Source organism: Carcharodon carcharias, chromosome 10 (genome assembly GCF_017639515.1).
Source record: "Carcharodon carcharias isolate sCarCar2 chromosome 10, sCarCar2.pri, whole genome shotgun sequence".
NCBI classification, from domain to species: Eukaryota; Metazoa; Chordata; class Chondrichthyes; order Lamniformes; family Lamnidae; genus Carcharodon; species Carcharodon carcharias.
In genome coordinates, this window is record NC_054476.1 from 116,439,251 (window position 1) to 116,457,526 (window position 18,276).

The 18,276-nt window shown below is 43.8% G+C and overlaps 1 protein-coding gene across 1 annotated transcript in view; it reads right to left on the minus strand.

Moving 5' to 3' along the window:
• Positions 1-15,764, minus strand: part of LOC121282862 (scavenger receptor cysteine-rich domain-containing group B protein) — a 65,641-nt gene extending 49,877 nt beyond the window's left edge. Inside the window, 3 exon segments of the mRNA XM_041196676.1 lie at positions 609-914; positions 15,554-15,586; positions 15,758-15,764. Of these exon segments, the coding sequence (XP_041052610.1) occupies positions 609-914; positions 15,554-15,586; positions 15,758-15,764 (346 nt within the window).
• Between the last annotated feature and the right edge of the window lie 2,512 nt (positions 15,765-18,276).

The following is an 18,276-nucleotide window of genomic DNA, read 5'->3' on the forward strand; positions in this document are numbered from 1 at the left end:
CCATAGCCCTGCGAGTTTTTTTCTTTATCAAGTATTTATTCAATCCCCTTTGAAAGTTATTATTAAATCTGCTTCCATTGCCTTTTCAGACAGCACATTCCAGATCCTAACAACTTGCTGCATAATTAAAATTCTCATTACCCCTTCGGTTTTTTGCCACCGATTATCTTAATTATGCGTTGTCTGGTTACCAACCTTTCTGCCAGGGGAATAGTTCAGTCTTATTTACTCTACATCACATTTAAGTGTTCTAACCTGATTCAGATGGAATCTTCTGTGCCAGCAAGACCATAAGAATTGTGTACATAGAGTAAATAGAATAGCTTCCTGGCAATGTGACTTTCCACTTTCCTTCACTTTGTACCCCAGATCATGTCACACATTTTGGGAGGAGGGGAACGTGGAGAGGAAAATGGACATGGGAGCAAATCTGGAATTATCTGCCAAAATTGAAATTGAGATTACAACATCGAGGGGTGGTAAATTTCTTGACTGCTGCCATAAATTTGGCAGGCGCTGTTTAGCCACTGGGGTATTATGACCAGATTGTTGAGGCATTTACCAGTATAAGCAATTCTCAGGCCTAGGATTAAAACTGATTTTTGTACCGTTGCATATGACGGCCACATCCTCATAATGGTTGCAGTTGTGGATGGCCCAGCCCAAACTTCCACACTCGCTCAGTGAAGACTCGGTCCCTTTGCAGTCTACGTTGTCCAGCAGGATTACCCCTGTCCCTCTGCCAAAGGGCAAGTTTCCTGCCACAGAGAGGGCACGCCCACATCCGAGCTGATGGCAAACAACGTTGGCATCGACAATGTCCCAGTCATCATCGCACACTGTCCCCCAAGTGCCATTGTAAAGGATTTCCAAAAGCCCTTGGCATGGATTTTGCCCATTCACCAAGCGGACTGCTGGGGTCAGAATATAAAAGCACTTTGTGAAAACTGTTGATTTTCTTTAAAAAAGAAAGAAGTGTTTCTCAAACTTTTCAGTTTCCCTGCTCCATCGGTGTAAGGGAATTGCACTATGAATAGAAAGGAAAAGAAATAGTCATCTTGGACTTGAAATATTGGCCGGGATTTTCCGGTCCCACCCGTGGCGGGACCCGTCACAGGCGGGACAGAATATTTGGTGAACCAACAAAACGTCCATTGACTTTCAGCGGGAATTTCCAGTCCCGCCCATTAACTCTTTCTTTCTCCACAGATGCTGCCAGACCTGCTGAGTTTTTCCAGCACTCGCTGTACCATCCTGATGTGCCACCTTTCAGAAGCTCAGGGAATCGCAATGTGCTTTACAACCAATGAACTAGTTTTGAATTATGTTTATAAAAACAAAAAAACTGCGGATGCAGGATTTGAATTATGTTTAATTGGTGAGATATAGGAAATGTGGTGGCTAATTTGTGCACAGCAAGCTCCAACAAACAGCAATGTGATAAGGACCATATAGTCTCTATTAGTGGGGATGGTTGTAAGATGAATATTGACCAGGAAGCTTGGGAATGGAAAAGGAAAATCTTGTTGGTAAGTGAAGGGAAATCTTTGATCTAACTGGTTTGTTGGGGCTTCTTAAAAAAAACTCATGCATTTCTCCTTAAATTGCCAGAAAATAAAAGTTACATAAATTATGCTTATCACGAGTAATGATTTGTAGGTGGGGAGCCTTAAAATATCCCTATCCTTTATCCATCCTTAAATGGGTCTCAACTAGCTAATCTGTCAAAGACAGAAGATTTGATACAAACCAGTTAATATTTATTCAGATTCATAAATATTGTAAATATTGTCATTAAAAATAATGCACTGATATTCTGGTCAAGGCTGACACAGTAAGAGTTGACTGCCATTTTGATCCCCTGCCTGCCTCAGTCCACCATTAACAATTGCCTTGTGTTGAAGGAGTAGATTGTCAACAGTTGCCCACTTGTAGCACATTGGTCAGCCATTAGAGCAACTATCCAACATCACTTTGATTGTAATCAAATGCAATCTTTTGAGATCTAAAGGGCACATAAGAACATAAGAAATAGGAGCAGAAGTAGGCCATTTTCCCCCTCAAGCCTACCCCACCATTCAATAAGATCGTGGTTGATCTGCCCCAGGCCTCAACTCCTCTTTCGTGCCAGCTCCTCATAGCCCTCAACGCCCCGAAAAGGCAAAAATCTATTTACTGCCTCTATAAATACTTTCAATGATCTAGCCTCCACAACTCCCTGGGGTAGACAATTCCAGACATTCACTACCCTCTGGGAGAAGAAATTTCTTTGCATCTCAGTTTTAAATGAGTGCCCCCTTATTCTGTAATTATGTCCCTTCTTCTACCCTGTCATCTATCCTTTCAAGCCCCCTCAGAATCTCGAATGTTTCAATAAGATCACCCCTCATTCTTCTAAATTCTAATGAATAAAGGCCTAACCTGTTTAGCCATTCTTGACAAGTCAACCTCTTCATCCCTGGAATCAGCCTAGTGAATCTTTTTTGAGCTGCCTCCAATGCCAATGTATCCTTTCTTAAATACGGGGACCAAAATTGTACACAGTACTTCAGGTGCAGCCTCGCCAACACCCTGAACAATTGTAACAAGACTTCCATATTTTTAAACTTCCACCCCCTAGTCATAGCAGCCAAAATTCCATTTATCTTCTTAATTACTTGCTGCACCTGCATGCTAACTTTTTGTGTTTCATGCACAGGAACACCCAGATCCCTCTGTGCTGCACTTTTTTGGAATCTCTCTCCATTTAGATAATAGTCTGCTGTTTGATTTTTCCTACCAAAGTGTTTGACCTCACACTTTCCTACATTAAACTCCATCTACCAAGTTTTTGCCCACTCATTCAACCTATCTATATCCCCTTGCAGACTCCTTATGTCCTCAACACAACATGCCCTCTCACCTATTTTTGTATCATCAGCAAATTTGGATACATTGCATACTGCCCGCACCTCCAAGTCATTAATATAGACAGTAAATAATTGAGGCCCTAGGACTGATCCTTGTGGCATTCCACTAGTTATGTCTCTCCAATCTGAAAATGATCCATCAAACCCGACTCTCTGCCTTCTGTGTGTTAACCAATCCTTAATCCGTACTAATACATTACTCCCAATACCGTGAGCTCCTATTTTGTGCAACAAACTTTTATGTGGCACCTTATCAAATGCCTTCTGGAAATCCAAATACACTACATCCACTGATTCCCCTTTATCATCTCTGCTTGTTATATCCTCAAAGAACTCTAGCAAATTTGTCAAACATGATTTCCCTTTCACAAAACCATGTTGACTCTGTTTGATTGTGATTCTAAATGTCCTGCTATTTTTTCATTAATAATGGATTCTAGCATTTTCCCAACTACAGATGTTAGGCTGACTGGCTTATAGTTTCCTGCTTTTTGTCTCCCTCCCTTCTTGAACAGGGACTTCACATTAGCGGTTTTCCCATCCTCTGGGACCCTCCCGGAATCCAGTTCTGAAATATTTCAATCAATGCCCCCACTATTTCTGCAGCCACTTCCTTTAAAACCCTTGGATGCAGGCCATCAGGTCCTGGTGACTTTTCTGCCTTTAGTTCCATTGGTTTGTCAAATACTTTGTCCCTCATGATAGAGACTGCTCCAAGATCTTTCCTCCCATTAGCTCCTTGCTTATCTGATATCTTTGGAATGTTTATAGTGTCCTCCACCATGAAGACCGATGCAAAATATAGGTGCCATTTCCCTGTTCCCCGTTATCAGTTCTCCAGTCGCATCCTCCAAGGGTCCCATGCTCACTTTAGCCACTCTCTTTTTATAGACCCGTAGAAGCTCTTGCTGTTTGTTTTTATATTTCTTGCCTATTTACTTTCATAATAAATTTTCTCCCTCTTTATTAGCTTTTTGGCCATCCGCTGCTGGTTCCTAAAGAATTCCCAAACCTCTGGCCTACTACTATTTTACACTGTTTTGCATGCCTTAATTTTTGAATTCATATTCTCCTTGACTGCCTGGGTTAACCACGGGTGGTTCATCCTTCTCATTGAGTCCTTCTTTTTGACCAGGATAAATTTTTGCCGAGAGTTATGAAATATCTGCTTAATTCTTCCGATTTCAGATGGCAAGCAGGAAGTCTGAGATTGCATAGTTTAGAAGTTCAACGTAGTCTTGCAATGTCAGAAGATAATTCCTCTACAAAAAGCAGACCTAACAAATGAAAATTGTGCCATGCCTTGACTTTGACAGTGTCGGCTGTGGCCCAATTGATTGTGTGTTAACCTCAGAGTTTGAAGGTAGGGGGTGAAATCCCACACCAAAACATGCGCTGCAAAATCTAACCTGACACTCCAGTGCAGTATTGAATGAATGCTGCACTGTTAGAGCTTCTGTTTTTGGGCTGACAGGTTGCCCCATCTGCCCTCTAAAATAGGTGTGAAATGTCTTCTTGCACTATTTCAAAGTAGAATAGGGATGATGTACTGATCAATGTTTATCCTTAATCAACATCACAAAAAGAGATTATCTGGTTATTATCATCCTGATGTCTACAGGAGTTTGCTGTGTGCAAATTGGCCACCCCATTTCCTGCATTACAACAGTAACTATACTTTAAAAGTACTTCATTGACAGTTAAGTGCTTTGGGATATCTCTTTGGTCATGAAAAGTTTTTTTTTAATGCAGATCTTTCTTTTTGTATTAACAAGGAAAGCTGCACTATTTGTCTAGCTTGCTAGTTGCATCCAATGGTTCATATGGAGTTCCACCAAAGTGCCTGGCTGTGAATTTTGTTTTTGGAATTCCAAATCTGACAACTCTTTGAGCAGGAGATCAAGTGGGCGGTGTAAAAAATATTGTATTTTCAAATGGTTCAATGTTACAGTGATTCACTTCTACCTCTGCATCTAAAACTTGATCCAGTAATGGAGAATGAAACTGAGATAATAAGAGAAGTAAATGTAGGGGAACATCTAGGTAATAGTGACCATAATATAATACTGTTTACAATATCAATTAAGAAGGACATAAGCATGGCAAAGGCCAGGCTAATGGATTGGAAAAAGGGGATTTTGAGGTGCTGAGAATAGAACTTGGGAAAACAAAGTAAACAATAATATTGGCAAATAAAGATGTAGAACAGCAATGGGAATCAATTAAAGTGGTGTTCAACAGAGTCCAGAAGGAATATATTCCGCTAAAAAGGAACAAGAACAAACTAAAAACTAAGGAGATACTATGCGTAAATAAAGAAATAAGAGAACAATATAAGGTAAGGAAAGAGGTGTGCACTGAGAACATGGAAAGCAGGAGAGAGCATGGTAGAGGAGAAAAGTAAAAGAAAACTCAAAAAGAAAAGAGGAACTAGGAAATCAAATGATCAAGGAACACAAAAAAGTAAAATATTCTACAGGCACATAAGTAAAATAGGAAAGCCAGGGTGGAAATAGAGAACTAAGGGCAAGTCAAGATAAGATTATAGGCAGTGAAAGTGAAATGGCAGAAATATTAAACAATTAACAAGCTTCATGTTTAACAAGAAAATAGTATCTGGTGGATATCACATCAGAAAATGATTATAAATAATATTACAGTATTTAAAATAAAAAGGAAAGAAATATTAAATAAAATCAAACTCAAAGAGGGTAAAACTCCTAGTCCAGGTGGATTGCATCAGCAGATTTTTAAAGGATCTAGGAAAAAGATAGCAAATACACCATTACATATTTCTAATAATCCATTAGGAAAGGTGTAGTGCCAAAGGATTGGTGGATAGCTAGTGTTATGCCTATATTTATGAAGGGAGATAGAACCTGTCTGGGGTGTGAAAGACCAGTCAATTTGACATCAGTGCTAGAAAAGATAATGGAGCTATACTAAAGGAGAGAATTTAAAAACACCTAGGAACCAAAAATACAGTAATGAGTAGTCAAAACAGAAAACCTTGTTCTTTATATGAAGAGGTAACAGAGAGAGCAGGCAAGGGTGACATAGTAGATACAATATATTTAGCTTTCCAGCAGGCCTTCGATAAGGTACCACGTAATAGACTAATGAGTAAGGTGGAGTCAAGGGGCAAGTAGCAGAATGTTTAGCCAGATGTCTACAAGGCAGAGAGTAGGGTAAAAGGTAGCTATTTGGAATGACAAAAGATATGAAATGGGATCCCACAGGGATCAGTGCTGAGACCAATGTTGCTTAGAATTTATATTGATGATTTAGACTTTAGAAACAAAAACATACTTTCTAAATTTGTGAACAATGCAAAATTGGGGGGATGGTCAGTATTGAGGAGAACTGCAATGAATCACCAGATGATATTAATAAACTTGCACATTAGATATGTAATTGGCAAGTTAATGTTAATGTAGGTAAGTGTGAGGTGTTACATTTTGGTAGGCAAAATAAGGAAATCACATGTGATCTGGATAATAGGAATTTAAATGGTGTAGAGGAGGAAAGTATCTAAGAGAGGTGGTGTGTTACTGTTCACACAGGGAGTCCACGTTGCTGTGGTAACATGCATGTTGTAGTCTGGAGCTATGATAGAGGTTCCAACATTCTTTCCATCACATGGTTGACCAGAATCCCTCCCATTGTTACCACCTGCCATTGGCATCTGTTAGAAGGATTTGCATGTTGATACTCAGCCTGTTTGGCTACATTATGAACACACTTTTCTTGGCCATGAAGTCCTGGAGTGGGACTCAAACCCAGAGCTTCTGGCTCAGAGGGAGGGATACTAACCATTGCACCACAAGACCTCACGATCTGTGAATCACCAAAAGCAAGGCCATAAAAAAGCAAACCAAACACTAGGGTTTATTTCTAGAGGGATAGAATTGAAAAGTAGAGAATTATGCTAAATTTGTGTAAAACCTTGGTTAGACCACACTTGGGCCAGGATTTTTATTCGGCGTGCGGTGTTCCGATGTCACCATAGGTCATTCCGATCTTTTGTTCGGCGGGCGCGCCCTGGAGTTGGCTGCACGCCCACCAAACTGTCAAAGGCCTGTTAAGGCCACTAATAAATTAATTAAGCAATTTGACAGGACAGCCTATTCAACCTTAAGGTTGGCGGGCAGGCAAAGAGCCCAGGCGGCCTTCACATTTTTCATGATGAGGTTTCGTGAAGGGTTCATTAGATTAATAAATATTTTTTAAACATTTGATAAACATGTCCCTGCTCATGTGAAGCTGTCACATGAGGGGACATGTGTAAATAATTTTTACCTTTTTTTATTTTGAATTTTGAAACTGAACTTAATCTCCCTGGGGCAGCTCTGTGCCTCACGGAGATTTCTACGTGTGAAAGAGTGCAGTCCCGGACTCTCCCTCCTCCCCCCGCCTGCACAGGTAGAGCTGAGCGCTTCCGGGTGCGCGTCATGCTGGGTGGCCCTTAATTGGCCCGCCCACATAAAATGGCGGTGCACAGCTGGTCGTGAGCGGCAATCGGCTCCGCACCTGCGCCCACTCCTGGCCAGCCCGCCTGATGGGGAGAAAATTCTCCACCTGGAGTACTGTGTACAATTGCGGTTTCTGTATTATAAGAAGAATAATGGGGCACTGCGTACAGTGCAAAAAAAGATTCACAAAGATCTCTGAGGTGCACATATCAGAAAAGGATGAATAGGCTGGGTCTCTTGTCTCTTAAAAAAGAAAAGGTGACCTAATAGAGATCTTTAATGTTCTGAAAGGTTGTGATAGAGTAGACACAGGGAGCCTGATTTTTACGGAGTTGAGACGATTCCAGTGACCTTTTAACAAGAAGGGAGGGACCTGGATGCAAAGTCCCACCCCCATTTTTAGCTGAAACCATTTTTGCCAGTAGGGGAAAGGGGGCATGGTGAGAATCGCACAGGTGCGAAAAATGAATCTGCTGGACTATTTGAAAGTAGTGCTGAGCTTAAACAGGCAATTTTCACTGTTCCAGGTGCCATAGCCTGCAGTGTGAGAGTCCAACATTTATGGCAGAGCTGTAAACACTCTTAAAGGGTAGATAAGTTCTGTTTAAATGTCATGGTGTGAAGTTATTTAAAAACCCATCCCTGTAAACATGAAAAAACAGGGTGCAGCTGTCAGTTAGAGTGAATAAAACATTGGCTGATGGACTGCTTTGATTGACAGGCCATCTGACATGGCTTAAAAAAACCACTACCATCTGTTCCTGCAGTTTCAGAAGCGTTAATTGTTGCATTTCCCAAGGCTGTTATTATAGTTGAGAATGCTTGGCTGAGTTTCAAAATCTCCAAAGCATTCATCTCAGCAGGAAGGCTGAGTTCCCATTTTGACTGGAAGCTTAAAAAGGCTATTAAAGGATTAGCAGTTATATGGCTATGTATGTATGTTCATATAACAGATTGACCACTAGAAGGGATTTAAAATCTTTGAATGCATTGCATGAATGAAAGTTTTTTTTCTGTATCAAGTGTGAATGAGTGAGAGCTCTATTCAATTGTTAGAAGTTTATTTTTTTCATCTCTACATGGTTCCTGATGTCTACCCATAGTGGATACTGGGTGAATGGCTATGGACGTGGCAAGGCGGAGGGGTGTGCGGTGGCATGGAATTATGAAGGGACATGGAGGAGTGGATGGGGGCTGAGGGCTAGAGGGTCAAACAGCTTTTAAAACTACAGGTCTGAAGCCCAGAGAACCCAGATGGGTATTCTAACCAGCCCAACTTGACACTTGCCCACCCCTGTGGGCACCTCTGATTTGCTTCCGGGGCCAGGGGGCCCAACTCAATCCAGTCCCCATCTCCCCCAGAGTGAAAATAGCATGTGATGAGGCCCTTTATGTCAAAAGTTCACAATTCAAGCCACCTGCCTCTGTAGCAAAAATCTGGCCCAGAGGGTATGTTTCCAATTGTGGGGAAAAACAAAACTAGAGACCATAAATGTAGGATAGTCACCAAAAAAAAAATCAAATAGGGAATTCAGAAGAAACTTATTCACCCAGAGAATGGTGAGAGTGTGAAACCCGCTACCATAGGAAGCGGTTGAGGCAAATAATATAGGTGCCACAAAAGGGAAGGCAGAAAAGCCTGAGGGCATGTGGAATAGAGAATTATACTGATAGAATTAGATAAGGAAGGATGGGAGGAGACACAAGGAGTATAAATGCCAGCAGAGTTTGGTTGGGCCGAATAGACTGTTTCTGTGTTGCATATCCTATGTAATTCAATGTCAACAACATGGTTTTCAATTTGAATTCACATAAGGCATTTCAAATACTAGTAAAGTGCTTTTGAATTGGAGAAATAGAAACACAGAATGTGATCTAATGAGTAAAAAGAAATGCTGATATTAATCCAAAGGAGCTCTCCTTACCTTTATAAACTGGAGCTGATGTTGAATCATCTAAAATGAGAGTGCAAAACACACCACAGATTAGTACAGGGTTCTTTTTATTCATTCACGGGATGTGGGCTTCACTGGCTAGGCCAGCATTTATTGCCCATCCCTAGTTTCCCTTGAGAAGGTAGTGGTGAGCTGCCTTCTTGAACCGCTGCAGTCCATGTGGTGTAGGTACACCCACAGTGCTGTTAGGGGGGGAGTTCCAGGATTTTGACCCAGCGACAGTGAAGGAACAGCAATATATTTCCAAGTCAGAGTGGTGTGTGGCTTAGAGGATAAGTTGGAGGTGGTGCTGTTCCCATCTATCTACTGCCCTTGCCTTTCTAGATGTTGGTGGTCGTGGGTTTGAAAGGTGCTGTTCAAGAAGCCTTGGGGAATTCCTGCAATGCATCTTGTAGATGGTACACACTGCTGCTACTGTGTGTCGGTAGTGGAGGGAGTGAATGTTTGTGGATGTGGTGCCAGTCAAGCAGGCTGCTTTGTCCTGGATAGTGCCAAGCTTCTTGAGTGTTATGGGAGCTGCATTCATCCAGTCAAGTGGGGAATGTTCCATCACACTCCTGACTTGTTCCTTGTAGATGGTGGACAGGCATTGGGGAGTGAGGAGGTGAGTTACTTGTCGCAGGATTCCTAGTCTCTGAGTTGCTCTTGTAGCTACAGTATTTATATGGCTAGTCCAGTTCAGTTTCCAGTCAATGGTAACCCCCAAGATGTTGATAGTGAGGGATTCAGCAATGATAATGCCATTGAATGTCATTGGGGGGTGGTTAAATTCTCTCTTGTTGGAGATGGTCATTGCCTGGAACTTGTGTGGTGTGAACGTTACTTGCCACTTGTCAGCCCAAGTCTCGATATTGTCCAGGTCTTGCTGCATTTGGACATGGACTGCTTCAGTATCTGAGGAGTCTGCCAGATTGGCCAGGGGGTGGGTGGGTGGGGGGAGGAGGAGGAGTGGGGGGTGGTTGGGGGTGTGTACTGAAGGTCTTAAAGTCTCAGTAAATTGTACAAGGTGATTGAAATGCTAATACGAGCAATTCACAATGCTCCTATCATACTATATTTAATATTCCCATATTTAACGGGATTCATGGGGGGAGTATAAATAGGAACAAGGGGTTCCCAAGGTTACCCAGCCTGTGGGATTCCCAGAGCCTGTGAAAATACAATTGTGGTTTCCAATAATCTCAGCTGTCATGTTGTTGCAGTGGATTTATTGCTACAGGTGCAGGGTACAGAAGTAAAAATAAAACTGTTACAAGGGTTCTATCTTTAGGAAAACAGGCCTTTGGATGATTGAATTGGGTCAAAATCCTGGATCAATGACTGGGCAGAGGGGCCACCCCTGGTGCAAATAGTACTTGGTTCTTCAAAGAAAGACCAGGTTTGCCAAAAAGGCTTCTGTTTTCTGCATATTAGTACTTCATCCATCATGTGTGAGCCCACACAGTAAGGTCAATAGTTCTCTCAGGGCTTCATGGAGTTCCCAACAGACACAGCACACCCAGGTTGCTGTTTCCTGGCCAGGGCAATGGGACTCAAACTTACAACCTTCTGGCTCAAACACAAGAGTGCTACCACTGAGCCACATCCTGGAACAAAAGAGCTGGAAGTAGAATAACGGAAAGGGATTTGTGTCTGCTTGTTTGTCTCGGGCTGGAAACTGCTGGTTTCACTTAGTCTCCCTGCTCGTCTGCAGTTATATGAGATCACAGCAACTTTAATCTCTGCGCCTCGTTAATGTGCCAGCAGCCTCTGTACTCAGGCTAATTAAGGGAGAACGGGGCTCCATAAGAGTGTTGCAGTGGGGAAGGGGTTGGCTGATGATGGGAGAGGTTTGAATTTTCCCTGTAAGCCTGCATCTGCAAAGCAAAGCAAAACAGGAATAGGCAGCAGCTTCTCAGCTTCTGGCTCCTCATCAGGCTGTGCTTCACCTGGTGGGAAACCACACTGGCTTCTCTTTTGGGACTTAATTGTATCATTGGCCTCTCAATAGCATCTATGAAATAGAATCCTGACAGCTTTGGGTGGACAGTTTATCTGCCTGTCCAAATGTCTCTGTTAGGATCAGAAACAATAAGGTGGGGGGTGGGGGGGGAAGGGGTAGGGGAGGGATTTTATGGGGCCTGCAAAAGTGGAAACCATGTGGGTGGGGTGACTTAATTAGGTGGATTCTGCAATGTCGCTTTCCCAATAGCAGGTTCAAGTTTAGAGATTAAGTCAATGACATCTTTGCGGGCTCTGTTCTGTGGTGGGTTCCTACTTGGAATACATATGCATGCTAAAACCTTCTGCAATTACATCCTACCTTCATGATAAAGTCAGCTGCACATGAGAATCTCGTGGCACCTAGTTCACGTGTGCTTAAAGGTGATATGCAACAATTGACTTTGTGCAGTTGTGTCTGGGGTCAGTGGTTTTCCTCTTTGAACTCAACAGCAAAAGGGAGGGGAGCAGGAGAATAGCAGCTTGCATGGAGGCACAGGCTTGGCAAGGGTGAATCAATGGTCGAGGATGGGTGTGGAGTGGGGACGGGGTGGCATGGAAAAATGAAGTGGAAAGGGGCTAGTGTCGTGGGTATGGTGGGGGCGGTGGGAACAGACAGTCAATGTAAGAAAATGAGGGGCTTAAAGGCGGTGTCAGTACTGTCCACATGTAGGCCCATCTCAGGATGTTGGCTGGAGAATCCTCACAGGGCTTCGAGTTCACCTTCAATTATCCCCACTGAGAGTGATCTCGGACAACGTCCTTTACAATATATAGAACGGAGGGCTAGCTGAGCCTGCGAGTTCAGCCAGGTCCTAAAGGATGGAGTACAACACTGGACACTAACATGAACATTCAATAATGCAAAGCATGACAATGTTTTTTCCACAATAAACAAATGTCCCTAAATCCCCCTGTAACCATCAATGTGTGCCAACCATGAGCTGTGCCAGAATGTAGCTCTCTGGCTAAACTAGCCTCAACGAATAACGATGATGCACACATGAATAAAGTAAGGCAAAGGAAATTTGAAATAATTACAAGTAAAATTAAAATTTAAAAAATCACCCATGCCACCTTTGCGCTCTCCATAAGGCTTATGTTAATGGACAGGAAAGGTATGACTGTTAAGCGGAGACTCCCTGTTTGTCTAGGAGGCTCTTTTATAGCTCGCCCATAGCTGCAGCATTGTCAGCTGATAGCGGGCTTCACCACCAAAAATCTTTCCCTGTCACATGATCTCACGTGTCTTCCGTGCTCGCTGCCGGCACCTTTAATTTTAATTGTAATTGCGTGGGAACCAGCAAAAAGGAAGAGAGTGGATGTGGCGCCCACGTCCGGTTCCACCGTAGGGAATGACGCGCCTCAGTTAAAATTCCCACCAGGTGAGTTCCGGGCAGCTTTCCAGTGGATAAATAAACTTGCGCATTTTAACTGCCATTTCGGACAGTTTTTTGATAAATTCACACCCTGTAGGGCACAAAGAGAGAGAGTGTAAAACTAAGTATATTAGGATCCCCAGGGAATGGGAGCATTGCACTCCCATCCAGTTACAATGTCCCTGGACCTGCTCAAAACAATATTATTCAGATTGCATAGCTAGCCTGGATCACGCATAATCTCCTTGAATTCATGCCCCATGTACATGGGATAACTATTATTTACCGCAGAAGACATTCTCCATGATGGCCTAACAGATTACTATCAGTAATTTACAGGTGACACATCAACACAACCCTCAAGTTGCAATTCTCTTCAGGAGTTGAGACACCTCATTCCCTTCATCTCTGAATATATAAAGGGGTATTGAGAATTCGGATCAGACAGACTGCACATCTCGTGTTAGCTGAGGGATAACCTAATTACATTTACATCTTAAATCATAACAATGTGTGTAAATATATGTGTATATATCTTAAGTGTGTAGGAGCATGTGTCACTGGGTACATCCATGCATTTGTATTCATGAGCAAGTATGTAAATGTCTGTATGTGTCTATGGGCAGAATCATCCCAGATTTGCAGTAAGTGTGGTAGCCGGCAAGAAAAAGGACGTTTTACTTTTTAAAAATTAATTCCTGGGATGTGGGCTTCGCTGGCTGGGCCTGCATTTATTGCCCATCCCTAGTTGCCTTTGAGAAGCTGGTAGTGAGCTGCCTTCTTGAACCACTGTAGTCCATGTGGTGTAGGTACACCCACAGTGCTGTTAGGAAGGGAGTTCCAGGATTTTGACCCAGAGACAGTGGTGATATATTTCCAAGTCAGTTTGGTGAGTGACTCGGAGAGGAACTTAGGTGGTGGTGTTCCCATGTGTAAGCTGCCCTTGTCCTTCTAGATGGTAGTGGTCATGGGTTTGGAAAGTGCTGTCTAAGGAGCCTTGGCGAGCTTCTACAGTGCATCTTGTAGATGATACACACTGCTGCTACTGCGTGTCAGTGGTGGAGGGAGTGAATGTTTGTGGGTGGGGTGCCAATCAAGCACCACATCATTGGTCGCAATGGTGGGTTTACGTGCCGTATCGTCCCAATTCTGCCTCATTAACCATGCATTCCCAGGAAGCACACCGTTTCATTGGCAGGTGGCCTCTGCTTCACTCGTCATGCTTTCACCTTGCTGTTTCCTCTCTCTGGGCGCCATATTTAAAGTGCAGCTGCATGCACACACCTCTCAGTGCTTCCAGCCCAGGAGGGCACTGGTAAAGACATGACCCCAAAAGCCGAGAAGAGTGCAGCCCCCCCCCGATTCAGTGACGCATCCCTGGGACGCCTTTTGGACACCATTGGACTCCGTCGCGATGTCCTCTACCCCCACTCCAACTTGGGAGGCGGTGACAGTGGTGGTCAGTGCCAACACTGCACAGAAGGGGTTCAACACCCAGTGCAGAAAGGGGATGAATGATCTCATCCATGCCGCCAGGGTAAGGCAACCATCTCATCACTCTAAACTCACAATACTCACACTCACTGGCATCTCACTCACTGCCAGCTCAAGGGACATCACCACTCACTCTTGCACACGCCCTCACATCTCCATCTGGCCTCATCTCGTCTGGAGACTGCCTTCTCAGCCCTGACCCTCTGGAGGCCACTTGCACGCAACAACATGTGTCCCTGCACATACCCTGGGATACCCCCCTTCCGCAGTAATGCTCTCACCCTGCAGCCTCTTCCCTTGCCTGAGGCCACTTTTCTCCCTTTCCGAAGCAAGCCCTGCAGGCCTGCAGCTCTGCAGCCATTGAAAATCCACCCCCACCTTATGGTTGGTCTCAAAAGTGAGTCCCCCTAAAAGTGATGTGGTGCTGCCTGTGAAGCCTGGCGCTGAGAACCATAAATGTTGCCCAAAGCAAGGTGGGCAAACAAGCCTCAAAGTCCCGAGCGAAGTGCAGCTCGCCAAGTGCATGTCGCTTATGTTCAGTTGTGAAACATTACACGCCAGCAATCGCGCCAAAGTGCTCCGATGATCTAGCATGGCGGGATGATTCCGGCGAGCTGGGCTTATTGTGACATGCAGATGTATTAACAATGAAGTTCCCGACATCTGATGGCAGGAAACACAGCCCGCCATTGGCGGGTAGAGTGAACAATTGCAAACTGGCTTCACGATGTCTTGAAACCGATTTTTGGCCTTCTTGCCATACTGTCCGTTCACACTGCCAAACATGTCCGCTCCAACGAGCACAGAAAATTCCGCCCTGTGTGTGGGCTTTTGTGAGTGTGTGTTGTGTGTGTGGGCTTATGTGTGTGCGTGTGTGCGTGTCTGTTGTGTGTGTGTGTGTGTGTGTGTGTGTGTGTGTGTGTGTGTGTGGGCTTGTGTGTGTGTGTGTGCGCGCGCGTGTGTGTTGTGTGTGTGTGTGTGTGTGTGTGTGTGGGCTTGTGTGTATGCCTGAGTGTGTTTATGTTTTGAATGTCTACATTTGCACGTATTTTTCTGCCAGTTCCTGTTTGTGTGTCTAAACCCGTTAAAATTATGCAATGATGCATCTTCAAAGTCTTGCTACATAGGGCTGAATTTTATGCTGGAGACGGGATCCCTGCCCCCCCACTTCCCCCACACCCCCGCCCCAGCTTAAAAGTTGGTGACCAGGCTGCTTCCACTTGGCCAGCTTACCCTTAAACCCCTAAACACCCCGTCCCCAATAAACCTCATCATTTAAACTCCCCCAAACCTCCCTCCCCGGCAGCTCTCCAAACCCCAGGGTGCCATAGAATTCTGGCCAAATTATAAAACAAGCTACTTACTTGTGACTTCACGCTTTGAAATGTGTTCAGTTTCTGAAAGAAAGGGAAGACAATATGTAATTCCTTCATGAGATTTATTAGATAATAGCACCTATTTATCAACAAATTATTTACCTCTACGATATATTAGTGTGATTGTTCTCCCTGTAATTGTGTGAAACTTATCTTGTTGTAATGATTGTGCCTATTTCCAGCAGGACTTACCGACCATTACGCTCTATTAAATGCTGCAGTTGAGTTTCAGCAGAGGGATTCCCGATCATCCACTGTAATTTTGATAAAAGGTACCTGAATCTCTCCCTTGAAGTCTGCACAACAGCATGATGCTGAATGGTAGTGTGGGAAAGTACAGGCCACTTAGCTCATTGGGAAAATGTTAGATTCTATTATTAAATTATTATTATTGCAGGGCACTTAGATAAATTCAAGGTAATCAGGCAGAGTCAGCAGGGTTTTGTGAAAAGTAAATCAAGTTTAACCAATTTGTCAGTGTTCTTTGAAGGAGCCTCAAGTGCTGTGGTTAAAGGGGAACTTGTGGATGTACTGTACTTAGATTCCCAGAAGACATTTGATAAGGTACCACATCAAAGGTTATTGTGGAAAACAAAAGCTCATGGTGTAGGGGGTAGCATATTGACGTGGATGGGAGATTGGCTAGCTAACAGGACACAGAGAATAGGCATAAATGGGTAATTTTCTGGTTGGCAGGATGTAACAAGTGGTGTGCCACAGGGATCAGTGCTGGGACCTCAACTTTTACAATTTATATAAATGACTTGAATGAAAATATGGTTGCTAAATTTGCTGATGATACAAAGATAGGTAGGAACGTAAGTTGTGAAGAGGACATAAGGAGGTTACAGAAGGATATAGATAGGTTAAGTAAGTGGGCAAAAATCTGGAAAAAGGAGTATAATGTGAGAAAATGCGAAATTGTCCATTTTGGCAGGAAGAATAAAAAAGAAGCATATACTCTAACTCATGAGGAGTCCCCTGGGGTCCCGCTCGCAAATTGGTATTCCATTTTGGAGGCTGATGAGGACACTGGTTCCTCCAGGGAGTGCGGACAGAGCCAAGCTTCTGGAACCACATATGGGGGGTGCTCAAAAAGGAAATGGAGAGGTTCCACAGGTTCAACATGTTCCCTCTAGGGTGATAGGAAGGAGTAACAAGACCAGAGAACCATGGATGACCAGAGATATTCAGGTTACAATGAGAAGGAATAGAGATGTTTTTAGCAGGTCCAAGGGAAGCAAATCAGCAGAGGCATTAGTGGAGTACAGACAATGCAGGGTGGAGCTTAAGAAAGCAATTAGGAGAACAAAGAGTGGATATGAGAAGCTCTGGCTGGTAAAAGTAGGGAAAATCCCAACATATTCTATAAGTACATCAATGGGAAGAGGATAACCAGGGAAAGAGTAGGGCCCATAAGGGACCAAGGGGGCAATCTATGGGTGGAGACAGAGGACATTGCTAGAGTGTTGAATGAATACTTCACATCCGTCTTCACCCAAGAGAACGAGGATGAAGGTATCGAACTTGGGGAGAGAGACTGCGAGGTTCTTAAGCAAATTGATATAGGGAGTGACAAGGTATTGGAGATGTTGGCAGGCTTAAAAGTGGACAAATCTCCAGGTCCAGATGATTTGTGTCCCAGACTGCTGAGGGAGGCAAGGGAGGAGATCGCAGGCGCTCTGACCCAAATTTTTAATTTCTCTCGGCCACGGGGCAGGTGCCAGAGGTCTGGAGAACAGCTAATGTGGTTCCGCTATTTAAGAAGGGTTATAGAGATAAGCCAGGGGATACAGGCCAGTGAGTGTCACGTCAGTGATAGGGAAACTATTGGAGAAAGTTCTGAAGGAGAGTATCTATCTCCACTTGGAGAGGCAAGGTTTGATCAGGGATAGTCAGCATGGCTTTGTCAGAGGGAGATCATGCCTAACAAATTTGATTGAATTTTTTGAGGAAGTGACCAGGTGTGTAGATGAGGGTAGTTTATATGTAGTTTATATGGACTTCAGCAAACCCATTGACAAGGTCCCACATGGGAGACTTTTAAAGAAGGCAAATGCACATGGAATACAGGGTAATTTGATAAGGTGGATTCAAAATTGGCTTAGTTGTAGGAGGCAGAGGATGATGACAGACAGAAGCTTTAGTGACTGGAAGCCAGTGTCCAGTGGCGTACCACAGGGATCTGTGCTCGGTCCCCTATTATTTGTCATTTATATAAGTGACATAGATGAATATGTGGAGGGTAGGATTAGTAAGTTTGCGGATGACACAAAGATTGGCCGGGTGGTTAACAGTGAGGTTGAGTGTCTTGGGCTACAGGAAGATATAGATGGGATGGTCAAATGGGTAGATAAGTGGCAGTTGGAATTTAACCCTTAAAAGTGTGAGGTGATACACTTTGGAAGGAGTAATTTGACAAGGAAGTATTCAGTGAACAGCATGACACTAGGAGGTTCTGAGGAACAAAGGGACCTTGGCGTGCGTGTCCATAGGTCTCTGAAGGCAGAGGGGCATGTTACTGGGGTGGTGAAAAAGGCATGTGGGACACTTGCCTTTATCAATCGAGGCATAGATTACAAAAGTAGGGAGGTCATGTTGGAGTTGTGTAGAACCTTAGTGAGGCCACAGCTGGAGTACTGTGTACAGTTCTGGTCGCCACATTATAAGAAGGGTGTGATTGCCCTGGAGGGGGTGCAGAGGAGATTCAC